The 12,764-nt window shown below is 37.5% G+C and overlaps 1 protein-coding gene across 1 annotated transcript in view; it reads left to right on the forward strand.

Annotated features, from left to right (window-relative positions):
• The window catches only part of MAP3K2 (mitogen-activated protein kinase kinase kinase 2), a 49,191-nt gene that overhangs the window by 22,927 nt on the left and 13,500 nt on the right, over positions 1-12,764 (forward strand). Inside the window, exons 8-11 of the mRNA XM_090278999.1 lie at positions 83-162; positions 1,705-1,772; positions 4,062-4,154; positions 12,244-12,450. Of these exons, the coding sequence (XP_090135125.1) occupies positions 83-162; positions 1,705-1,772; positions 4,062-4,154; positions 12,244-12,450 (448 nt within the window). The remainder of the gene's footprint in view (positions 1-82; positions 163-1,704; positions 1,773-4,061; positions 4,155-12,243; positions 12,451-12,764) is intronic.

Raw genomic sequence — 12,764 nt, forward strand, 5'->3', positions numbered from 1 at the left:
CATTTGTATCTCAGTAAAGCTGTCTCTTAACAAACAGTGACTTCTGGTTATATAACATCAAATGGTGAAACTGTTTTCCTAGATGCTGGACCCATTATTTTTAAGCAGCCCTGAAAATTCTGGCTCAGGAAGTTGTCCATCTCTTGATAGTCCTTTGGATGGGTAATGTTGACTCTAGTTTTTGTTTCTTAGTATATGTGGGTGAATATGCATATAAATACAGTGTGTTGAATTATCAACAGTTGTGCTACATTTAGAGGAATGTAATTGATACTTGTTTATACTTACTAGCAAATGAATTTTTAATAGTTTAGACAAATCCCTTAACCTCATGGTGCTCAGTATTATTAGTTAAAATGATACCTGATTATAATATTTTGAGCACTCCTGCTTGCCAAAATTGTGTTTTGGAGCTAAATGCAAACTTAGAATTTATGCAGGTTTACTTTTAAAACTGTGTTGATGAAACTACTATCAAGTTTCTTATTAATAATGTTTTGGAGATTTCATGAGTTGTTTCACCTATTCAGGGTTTTATCCATTCTGGCACCAAATTATAAATAACTTAAGATTCTTGGTAGTTGTGACTCAGTATGTTGGTTGTGATTTAAGATTTAAGTACTTTAGTTTTGTAAAATAGGTGTTCAGGAATAGAAAGCAGATAAAGTTGCAACTGAATTTTTTGTTACAAGTGCACCCTCATTCCTGGTCCCAGTTAGGACAGTGTTCACCTGTAGTATACAGAGTCACCATGTAGCACACAGAGTTAGTATGTTTATTAAAATCTTGCCCTGGCTGGTGTGGCTCAGCTGGTTGGGCACATGTCTAGGTTGCAGGTTTGGTCCCCAGTTGGTGTGCATATGAGAGATAACTGATTGATGTTTCTCTCTCACATCAATGTTTCCCTCTCTTTCTTCCTCCCTTCCCCTCTCTCTCTAAAAAAAAAAAAAAGGAAAGAAGAAGTCTTTACCTATTTGGATGGGTGGCTCGGTTGGTTGGGATGTCATCCCTTACACCAGAAGGTCGCAGTGTGGTTCAGTTCCCAGTCAGGGCACATACCTAGGTTTCAGGTTCAATCCCCGGTTGGGCCACGTACGGGAGACAATTGATCGATGTTTCTCTCTCTCAAATCCATAAGCATATCCTTGGGTGAAGATGAAAAAGAAAATCTTTGCCTGTTTAATCTCCTCTGGGATTAATTTGTAAAAGCAAATTGTAAAAACATAATATTTTATGGAGTATACGTTTAATTTTTTGTTACCTGTACATATACATGAAGCCTTTGTCTTTGCCCACATCTACTTAAAGATAGCCATTTAAAACATTAAGAAATTTAGGGAAATAGTAATGTGAAATATTATATACTTGATGAGTTAGAAATTATCGCCTTTCTATTGATGTGGAAGCAGTCTAGAAAGGTGATTTGGCAAGTTAAAACAGCTAGTTAAGTGGCAGAGCTATGGTAAAAACACAGAAATTTCTAAACATCTGTAATGCCAAAGCATAACATTCTTACCACTATACTCTATGGGTTCATTTTATAAGCCAGACTTTTTGCCTGCATGTACCAAATAAGTATATATATATAATGTGTGTGTGTGTGTGTAGTCTCCCACACATACATACAGATACTGATATTATATAAAGTTTTTTAAATGTCTTGTTTATATTTTCTCAATTTAATGTGACATTTTCTACTTTTAGAGAAAGCTATCCAAAATCACGAATGCCAAGGGCACAGAGCTACCCAGATAATCATCAAGAATTTTCAGGTTAGATTATTCACATTCCGAATGTTTAATATTTATGTCATTACATCAGGGAACACAGTTTTCGTTGAGTTAGATCTGACACTTGTTTTTAACTAACTTTTGGCATCTGAATCCAAAAATGATGCCAGTTTTTCGCTGTCACGTCAACTTGTGAAGGTACAGGATACCCTCCCTTTTTCCAAAAAATAATGCAAAATGTACATATAAAGGAAAATAAAGAAAACAATTACCTGAATATACTGTTTATTTAGAGTTATTTTATTCATATAAAGGCACTATATTGTTACTGTAAGTCAAATTGTGTACAAGTAGTTAAATTCTGCTACAAAACATACATATTAAGGTATTTTATCTTTTCAAATGACAGGCTAGGAAATGCCAAAATGAGATACTTGAAACAGTCTCCTTCAGTTGGCAAAGCTTTAACAAATTGCTTCTTGAGACCCAGTTTTATGTGCAGAGATGGGAATATAATGTTCTTTCTGTCAACAAGTGGCTCATGTAGAATGTTTGGATCACCAGATTTGAAGTCAGATTTTGGAGGCCAATTCGACTCCACCCAGTGCTTCTCATGAGCTCTGCTGTTCCACATACACAGAAAACAGGGATACTTGGTGTATCTGTGTTGCTGACCAAGAAAGAAGCAGACCATTTTAAGATGAGCACACATGATCCAATTGTGCTTGTGATATTACAACAGATCAGTGACTCTCTTTATGTCTTTATATTCTTCACGAAAACAAACTGAATGGCCAACTGGGACAGCACCAAATAAATCACCATTGTGGAGGAGGACACACTTCAAGCTCCACTTTGAGCTATCAATGAACGGTCACCATTCAGTTGCATTCTAGATGAGAATTCCCAATTCCTCCATTAAACCCTGTATGTTATGGTAATGCACAAAGCCACCGTCACTTCAAAAGTACTGCAGAAATGCACTCTCTCTTGATTGAAAGTAGGATGCCTTCGCTCCTTTTTCAAGCAAGTTTTTCTTGTGCAGTCTTGATGCTAGGAGTTCTGAAGACTTTTTGGATAGTCCCAAATCTTGTGCCAAATCATTCAACTCATGCTGATCAAATCCCTTATGAACTGATTCGTCTTCAATTTCAAAATCTTCATCGTTGCTGTCACTTAGTTCTTCACCATACTCCTGTGTTTTGAAAGAGGGTAGTTCAGTGAAAACTGGCACTGGCATTTCAGCTGAATGAGGCACTGGACGTATGGCTGATGATGGTAGACTAGGATATTCTATTTTACACTTATTTTTCTTGTTATATCCTGACGTTTTCACTATATAAAAGTTATCAGTCACTTGAATGACCTATGAGCTCTCGCCAAACCATAGGTATACCAAATGGCATTTTATCGCATGTTCCCTTCATCCACATCCATAAACTCTCGACACACTGCTTGCACTCCTTGTGAGAGGCCCAAGATTTATCTTAATCACCAAGTTTTACTTTAAAATATGCAAACCATAGGTATACCAAATGGCATTTTATCGCATGTTCCCTTCATCCACATCCATAAACTCTCGACACACTGCTTGCACTCCTTGTGAGAGGCCCAAGATTTATCTTAATCACCAAGTTTTACTTTAAAATATGCAAAATATGCAAAATAGGCTTGCCTGACAAATGCGCTGATGTTTGTCTTTTGACTGGGAATGGTAAAACTGCCACAGATATAACAAAACGAATCAGGGTTGTTTAGGGACTTATGACAAGAGATAGCAGAGGTAGACATGATCTGAAGGAAAGAAAGTAAGTACGTATGTAAATAAAAAAATAAATTCTGCTAACTTCTTGTATACAGACAAGAACTCGGACTATACTTCTGAATACGATTCACTATACAGAGCAGTACACAACCTCTCACCACACTGTCTCCTGTGTAACTGAATAGCCTAGACAAGTATGAACCTGTCACTGGTCTCCAAGGTCGTCCCCACCCCTCTCCACTCGAGGGAGGTTTGCACTCAGCCAATAGGAAAGCACTAGTGCTTCTCTTGATCCAGGCTCGATCCACCCTGGAATGATCGCATTAAGATAAGCTGTACAGAAAGAATTTGACGTGACAAAAGAAAACTAATTGCAGTTTTGAAATCAGCATGCCTATTTAAGTCTAAAACAGCTGAAAAATCGAACTCAACAGGAATTATCTTAAAAATTGTTCCCTTGAGTAATATTTTAACTGGGAGGGAGAAGGGACTTGTGTTTAAATAAAATAAATGTGTAAATATGTTTGATTTTTTTAGTAACATAAATTTCTTATGTGTGTTAGTAGACTTTGATAACCCTATCTTTGAGAAATTTGGAAAAGGAGGAACATATCCAAGGCGGTATCATGTTTCATATCGCCATCAAGACTATAATGATGGTAAGTTGCTGGCACTCAGACTACAAGAAAAGTTTGTGAAAAATCTCAAAAGTAATAACAATAAAAATTTTATATAAAGGAATACCATTAGAAATAAACTTGTTTCTCCATCATTTAGTTTTCTGCCTAAATTATTTTAAAGAAATTGTATCATAACTAAAGCTCTAATAACATCTTAGCATTATGCCAACTTACCTCATAGTATTTATCCTCCCTTAGAAGAAAAGGAGTAAATAAAAATGATGTTATTTAGAAAGTTACTCCTTCATGATATTTATACTTATGTCATCCTTTTAAGGAAAAAATATTGCTACCTATTAACTTTTTAATTTGGGTTTATATTTTAAATCATGATTAGAAATGAGAATAAAATATATGTTTTCTACTTTTTATTCCATAGTGAGGGAGTTATATTTTATGAATATGTATATATATTTATAAACATAAAAGATTATTTGAATTTCTATTCAGATCCTGTTTGTTTTTTCCCTACTTTTCATTTCTCCTTTCACCTTTTTGCTGACTTGTATTTTCATTATTATTTTTTCACATTTTCTAACTATGTTTATACATAATTATTAAGAATATGCAGTGAACATCGAAGAAAAACCTAGTTTTCATGAAACTGCTATCTCTGCTTCTGTATATTCTAGTGATTTCATTGTTAACTATAACACACAGTGAATCATAAGAATGTTATGACAATGAAAGCAATGCTCTAACTGAAGGAATCATTAGAGAAAGTGGATATGTTTTGTACAGTGTAAACTTTACTATTTTCTTTTTTTTTAATTTATTTATTGTTTTTCTATTACAGTTGTCCCACTTTCTTCTCCCATTGGTCCCCACACACCACCTACCCCTTCTCCCAGAATCAGTCCCCACCCTGTTGTCCATGTATATGGGTCATTTATACTACTTCCTTGACTAGACCCTTCCCCTTCTTACCTTGCTTCATCCCATGCCCTCTCACCCCTTGTCACTGTCAATCTGCTCCTTCTTCACATGCCTTTAGTTCAATTTTGCTCGTTTGTTTATATTATTCTTTAGTTTCCTGTATTAGGAGATACCATATGGTATTTGTCTTTCATTGCCTGGACTATTTCGCTAAGCATAATTTTCTCCAGTTCCATCCGTGTAGTCACAAATGGTAGGACTTCCTTCTTTCTTTCTGCTGCATAGTATTCCATTGTATAAATCTACCACAGTTTTTTGATCCACTCATCTACAGATGGGCACTTAGGCTGTTTCCAGCACTTGGCTATTGTAAGTAGTGCATAGGTTCTTTTGAATTGGAGTTTCAGGATTCTTCGAGTATAATCCTAGCGATGGAATTGCTGGATCAAAAGGCAGTTCCATTTTTAGTTTTTTGAGGAAATTCCATACTGTTTTCCACAGTGGCTGCACCAGTCTGCATTCCCAGCAACAGTGCACTAGGGTTCCCTTTTCTCCACATCCTCATCAGCACTTGTTTGTTGATTTGTTGATGATGGCCATTCTGACTGGTGTAAAGTGGTATCTCATTGTGGTTTTAATTTGCATCTCTCTGATGCCTAGTGATGTTGAACATTCTTTCATATGCCTATGGACCCTCTGTATGTCCTCTTTGGAGAAGTGTTTGTTCAGGTTCCTTGCCCATTTTTTAATTGGGTTGTCTGTCTTGTTGTTGTTGAGACCTGTGAGTTCTTTATATATTTTGGAGATAAATCCCTTGTCTGAGGTATCATTGGCAAATATGTTTTCCCATGTGGTTGGTTTTCTTTTCATCTTGCTGATGTTTTCTTTTCCTGAGCAGAAACTCTTTAGTTTGATGTAGTTCCATTTCTTTATTCTTTCCTTTATCTCCCTTACCCTAGGAGATATATTGGTGAAAATATTACTACGTGGGATAGCTGAAAATTCCTGCCTATGTTTTCCTCTAGGGCTTTTATGGCATCACGGCTTACATTTAAGTCTTTGGTCCATCTTGAGTTTATTCTGGTGTATGGTGTAAGTTGGTGGTCTAGTTTCATTTTTTTGCACATCCCTGTCCAGTTCTTTCAGCACCATTTGTTGAAGAGGCTCTTCTTACTCCATTTTATGTTCCTTCCTCCTTTGCCAAATATTAGTTGACCATATAGACCAAGGTTTATTTCTGGGCTCTCTATTTTGTTTTATTGATCTCTATGTCTGTTCTTATGCCAGGATAAGACTGCTTTGATTACAGTGGCCTTGTACTATACTTAGATATCAGGTATTGTGATTCCTCCTACTGTGTTCTTCTTCCTCAAGATTGCTGTGGCTATTCGGGGTCTTTTTTGCTTCCATATATGTTTTTGAAGTATTTGTTCTAGGTCGGTGAAATATGTCACTGGTATTTTAATAAGGAATTGCGTTGAATCTATAAATTGCTTTGGGTAGTATGGACATTTCAATGATGTTGATTCTTCCCTTCCATGAATATGGTATATGCTTTTATTTATTTGGATCTTCCTTAATTTTTTCTTCAGTGTTCTGTAGTTTTCCAAGTACAGGTCTTGGGATTTTTTTTCTAGTTTCTATCTCTGATATTTCATTGTTGGTGTACAGAATTCCCTTCCATTTATGAATATTGACTTTGTACCTTGCTGTTTTACCAAATTCAATTATTAGGTTTAGTAGTTTTTTAGTGGAGTATATAGGGTTTTCTGTGTACACTATCATGTCATCTGCAAATGATGACAGTTTTACTTCCTCTTTTCCAGTTTGGATGCCTTTTATTTCTTTTTCTAGTCTGATTGCTGCGGCTAGAACTTTCAAGACTATGTTGAATAGGAGTGGAGAGAGTGGACACCCTTGTCTTATGTCTGATCTTAGGGGGAACGCGTTCAGTTTTTGCCCATTGAGTATGATGTTGGCTTCATGTTTCTCATATCTGGTCTCTATATGTTGAGGTGTGCTCCCTCTATTCCCGTTTTGCTGAGTGTTTTCATCATAAATGAGTGTTTTACTTTATCTAATGTTTTTCAGCATCTGTTGATATGATCGTGTGATTTTTGTCTTTTGTTTATGTGGTGTAATACGTTTATTGATTTGCAAATATTAAACCATCCTTGCGTCCCTGGGATGAATTCTACTTGATTGTTTTGTAAGTTCTTTTTAATGTGTTGCTGGATCTGGTTTGTCAGTATATTTTTTGAGAATTTTAGCGTCAATGTTCATCAGCTATATTGGCCTGTAGTTTTCTTCTTTGTTGTGTATTGACCTGGTTTTGGAATTAGGATAATCCTGGCCTCATAGAAAGAGTTTGGGAGTCTTCCTTCATCTTGGATTTTTTGGAATAGTTAGAGAAGGATAGGAGTTAGTTCTTCCATAAATGTTTTGTAAAATTTGCCTGTGAAGCCATCCAGTCCAGGGCTTTTGTATGCTGGGAGTTTTATGATTACTGCTTCAATTTCAATAGCTGTTATCAGTCTATTCAGGCTTTCTGCTTCTTCTTGATTCAGTTTTGGAAGATTATATGTTTCCAGAAATCTGCCCAGTTCATCCCAGTTGTCAAATTTTTTGTCATATAGTTGTTCATAGTAATTTCTTACAACCCTTTGTATTTCTGTAGTATTGGTTGTGATTTCTCCTGTTTTCATTTCTGTTTTTATTTATTTGAGTCCTCTCTTTTTCTTGCTGAGCCTGATTAAAAAAGGCTTGTCGGTTTTGTTTATCTTTTCAAAGAACCAGCTCCTTGTTTTATTGATCTTTTGAATTGTTTATTTAGTCTTCATGTCATTTAATTCTGCTTGATCTTGACGACTTTCTTCCTTTTACTCGCTCTGGGCTTCGCTTGTTGTTGTTCTTCTAGGTCTTGTAGCTGTTCTGTTAGGTTTTTTATTTGAGATTCTTATATCCTTTTCAGGTAGGCTTGTATTGCTATGAACTTCCCTCTCATGATGGCCTTCGCTGTGTCCCATAGATTTTGGGCTACTGTGTATTCATTATAATTTGTTTGCAGAAACTTTTTGATTTCTTCCTTTATGTCATTATTAACCCATTCATCATTTAATAGCATGTTATTCATTCTCTATAACTTTGAATGTTTTTAATTTTTTTCCTTGAGATTGGTTTCCGGTTTCAAGGTATTGTGATCTGAGAATATGCTTGATATAATTTCAGTTTCCTTGAATTTGTTGAGGCTTGTTTTGTGTCCTACCATGTGGTCTGTCTTTGAAAATGTTCATGTGCACTTGAAAAGAACAGATATTTTTTTTCTTTGAGATGAAAGGTTCTGTATATATCAATTAAGTCCATTTGAACTAGAATGTTGTTTAATGCCTCAGTATCCTTGGTGTTTCTTTGCTTGGAAAATCTGTCCATTGTTGACAATGGGTTGTTAACGTCCCCTACTATGAGTGTGTTGCTGTCGATACCCTTGCTGTAGTCTTCCAAGATTTTCCTTGTATATTTTGGTGCTTCTATGTTGGGTGCATATATTTTTACCAGGGTTATATCTTCTTGATGGATTATTCCCTTAAGTATTATGAAATGTCCTTATTTGTCTCTTTTTATGGCCCTTGTTATGAAATCTATTTTGTCTGATATAAGTATTGCTACGCCAGCTTTTTTTTCATATTCACTTGCTTGGAATACTTTTCTCTATTCCTTCACTTTCAGTCTGTGTAGATCTTTTGTTCTGAGGTGGATCTCTTATAGACAGGATATTTGTGGATTATGTTTTTGTTCCATTCTGCTACCCTACATCTTTTGATTGGAGCACTTAATCCATTTACATTTAAGGTTATTATTGATAGGTACTTATTCATTGTGATTTTTTTCCCTTTATATCTGTGTTCCTATCATTTTCTCTTCTTAAAACATTCCCTTTAGCATCTCTTGCAATACTGGTAGGTGGAGTTGTATTCCTTTAGTCTTTCTTTGTCTGGTAAACTCCTTATTTCACCTTCCATTTTGAGAGAGAACTTTGCTGGGTAGAGTAGTCTTGGCTGTAGGCCTTTGTTTTTCATTGCTGGAAATATTTTTTTGCCATTCCCTTTTGGCTTATATTTTTTCTGTTGAGAAATCCACTGATAGCCTTATCGGAGCTCCCGTGTATGTTATTTTCTGTTTTTCTCTTGCTGCCTTTAGGATTCTCTCTTTGTCTTTGAATATTGCCATTTTAATTATGTTCATTTGAGTGGGCCTTCTTGGGTTCATCTTCACTGGGATCCTCTGTGCTTCCTGGACTTGTGAGCTCCTTTTTCTCCTCATGTTCAGGAAGTTTTCTGTCATTACTTTTTCAGTCATGTTTTCTATCCCTTGCTCCTCTTCTTCTCCTTGTATTCCTATGATACAGATGTTATTGTGTTTCATGTTATCCTGCAGCTCTCTTAGATCCTCTTCATTTTTTCTCAGTCTTTTTTCATTTTATTGCACTGTCTGGGAATTTTGTTCTAGGTTATCCTCCAGTTCACTGAGCCAATCCTCTGCTTCATTTAGCCTGCTTTTGATTCCTTCTACTGTGTTCTTCAGTTCAGATATTGTATTCTTCATTTCTTCTTGGTTCTTATTGATAGTTTCTATGCCTTTTTTAATGCTGGTGTAGTTCTTAGTAAGTTTCTTGTAGGTTCCCTGGAGTCATTTGTCATTTCCCTGGAGTTCTTTGCAGTTCTCCAGGAGTTCATTGTAGTTTTCTCTGAGTTTGTTGAGTTCATAGAGCTTCCTTATTACCATTGTTTTGAATTCCATGTCTGATAGTTGGCTTGCTTCTATTTCATCTATCCCTCCTTCTGAGAGTTCCTCCTTTCCTTCTGGTGGGATGTTGTTTCTTCATCTCCCCATTCTTTGTGGCTCTTCTTGTCTCTGCTTCTTAGATTGGTCTGCTTTGACTTCTTGCTTTCATGTTGTGACTTTCTGTGGTAGGAGTTTTCTGGGATTCAGTGGTGTAGACTCCTTGATCCCCTGAACTTGATGCGCTTGGGGTGCCCTTTATGCCTTTTATTTGGCTCTCTGGTAGAATTTTGGTTTTGCTTCTTGTTGTGTTGCTCTTTCATGGACCTATCCTCCAGCTACCTGACTGAGAGTCTCCTGTGCTGTTCCTGTGCTTCTGTCCCTGTTTGCCCTATCTGAAAGCCGCTCTTACCAAACATTTGTTGAGCTGCTGCTAAAACAAAGCTACCCGCCCAGGCAAGAGTCCCACACCCACAAAGATATCTGCCACTTCAATCACTGTATCAACTGCTAATCAGCCGGTATTAATAAGGATTTAATAAGATTGAGTCTATTACAAAAAAGGAGAAACAAATAAGAGTTGACTAACTGGAAGAAAAATAATTTCTGAGAGGGGCGGGGGAGGAGCAATAATAGTAGCAAGTAGGGCAAGGCAATGAGAGAAAGTAAAATTTATGTCATAAATTAAAAAGGGAGGAATTAAGAGAGGGGAATTGTGTAGTATTAGGTTTAAACAGAAGTTGTAATATATATATAGTGTGTGAGATAAACACACATGCACAAATAATAAGGAAGATGAATATGAAGAAAAAAATAGGCATCAAATTTATGATGGGAAAAAGAAGAGGCTGGAGGGTTGAGAAGAAATTAGTGTAGATTGGAAACAGGTGGTAGTAAGAGAAAATATAGAATTTAAAACAAAAATTGGAGGAAGAAATCACATGGTAAAATTGATTGAGAAAAGGGAGGAGCAAAATATGAGATTTAAAATAAACTATAATATAAAGACTATTTACTTATAATGCATAGACTGGAGGGACAAACAATGACTATTAAAGGATATTTAGGCGACAACTCCTATAGAAGGTCGCAGTGGAATTCGTCACTGTAAGTTCTGTATTTTTTCACTTTCTTCTCTTTCTGAAACCGACCTGTTGACTTCAACTTGTGTCCAAGTCTGGATCTTGGCAGCCTAATCTCAGCAATCGCTGCTCTTCTGCCAGGGTGTCTGTCTTTCGCTTTTTACTCTAGTCACTCTGAAATCCGCAGTGAATCTTAAGCACCATGGGGTGGGGCCAAGTACTTTCTTCCGGCAGGGCTCCTGCTTCCCCTCCAGCTGTTGCCACTGGGAGGGCATTGATCTGCTCAAATGACTTCTCCCACAGCATTCAAGCATCTCCAGTCCACCTTCTGCCCACCTCTGCCAGAGCCCGGGACAAGTGCATGCCTGAGCTCCCCTTAAGAATCTCGATGCACCTCCAGCCGTTCCTCCTGGGTCAGTGAAAACAGATGAACAAAGAAACAAAAAAAACGTTGCTCTTCCAGCGGGCCCAGCCTGAGTTTTAGCCCCCAAACTTCTCGAGGAAAATCTGGGTGCTGTAAAATCTCTCTGCATTGAGGTGCTCTCTGCAGGCACCAAGCCTGCAACACTGGGTTCCTGCCAGCATCTCTTCTGCTATCTGCACCTGACAGGTCGTTAGGAAGCAGCCTCCTGCGTCTGCCACAGCCACAAGGCTCCACTCTGGGCAGTGTCTACTGGTCGTACCTATGATCTCTCAACAATTAAGCTGAAGATCCAGACCCAGGGGAAGGCCAGCACACCTTTTCATTGAGTCCCTCTGGGATATCACTGGACAGGGTGCCCACAGTGGGAGCGCAGCCTCCAGGCCTCTGCAGTTCCCCAGCCTTCACTCTTCACCCCCTCGAATCCTGGCCACTGAGCTGATCCTCCAGTGTCCCTTCCTGGTGCATCCCAAAGTGCAGGGCTGGGATCGGGGCCCTAGTGAGTCACCTTAGAAAATACGGACTGGGGCTCCTTCTCTCTCCTGTGCTGTTCCCATGCTCCTGTCCCTGTTTGTCCTATCTGAAAACCGCTCTCACCAACTCTCTGCTCTCTGTCCGTGCTCCAAGTCTCCTCTATAATGGGAGCTCACCCAGCAGCCTGCTGACTACCCTGCTGCCTTTTTTCTACTTTCATTATTGACTTTATGATTTATTGTTAACAAGGGTGTTTTCTTGAATTCTAAAAAAAATACCGATCTTAGGTTTAAAGCATATAATCAAATAATGATTGCTTTGTCTGTGTTTTTAGCCTTGTCACGGGACAGATTTCTGTTCCTTACATCACCAGTTTTAGAAACATTCAATTACAACATATTAAGAAAAGTCTTAAGGTAATATTTTTGTTTTGTAGGTCGAAAAACTTTTCCAAGAGCTAGAAGGACGCAGGGGACCAGCTTCCGATCTCCTGTGAGTTTCAGTCCTACTGATCACTCCTTAAGCACTAGTAGTGGAAGCAGTATCTTTACCCCAGAGTATGATGATAGTCGAATAAGAAGGAGGGGAAGCGACAATGATAATCCTACTTTGACTGTAATGGACATCAGCCCACCCAGCCGCTGTAAGTAATAGAAATTGGCATAGTGCAACGTTTAACAGAACCTTTGCAGAATTTTATAGTATTAAAAGGAATAAATACCAAGCCAGTCCTCAGAGTGAGACCAACTTCTTAAAATAGATAAAAGTGGTATTTCTAAGGTGATTGGAATGTCAGTTATAAGTATGGTATTGCTGCTAAATTAGGTGATTCTGTCCTTCACTTTTATTAGGAAAATGTTTACCAATTAATTATATATTCATTCATTTCACATTTCCTCATTTTGTTCCTGCACTGAGATTTCAAATACACCCTCTTAAGTTATAGTCTAATGGGGA

This window comes from Furipterus horrens, unplaced genomic scaffold, assembly GCF_987537825.1.
Source record: "Furipterus horrens unplaced genomic scaffold, mFurHor1.1.pri manual_scaffold_1, whole genome shotgun sequence".
Classification (NCBI taxonomy): Eukaryota; Metazoa; Chordata; class Mammalia; order Chiroptera; family Furipteridae; genus Furipterus; species Furipterus horrens.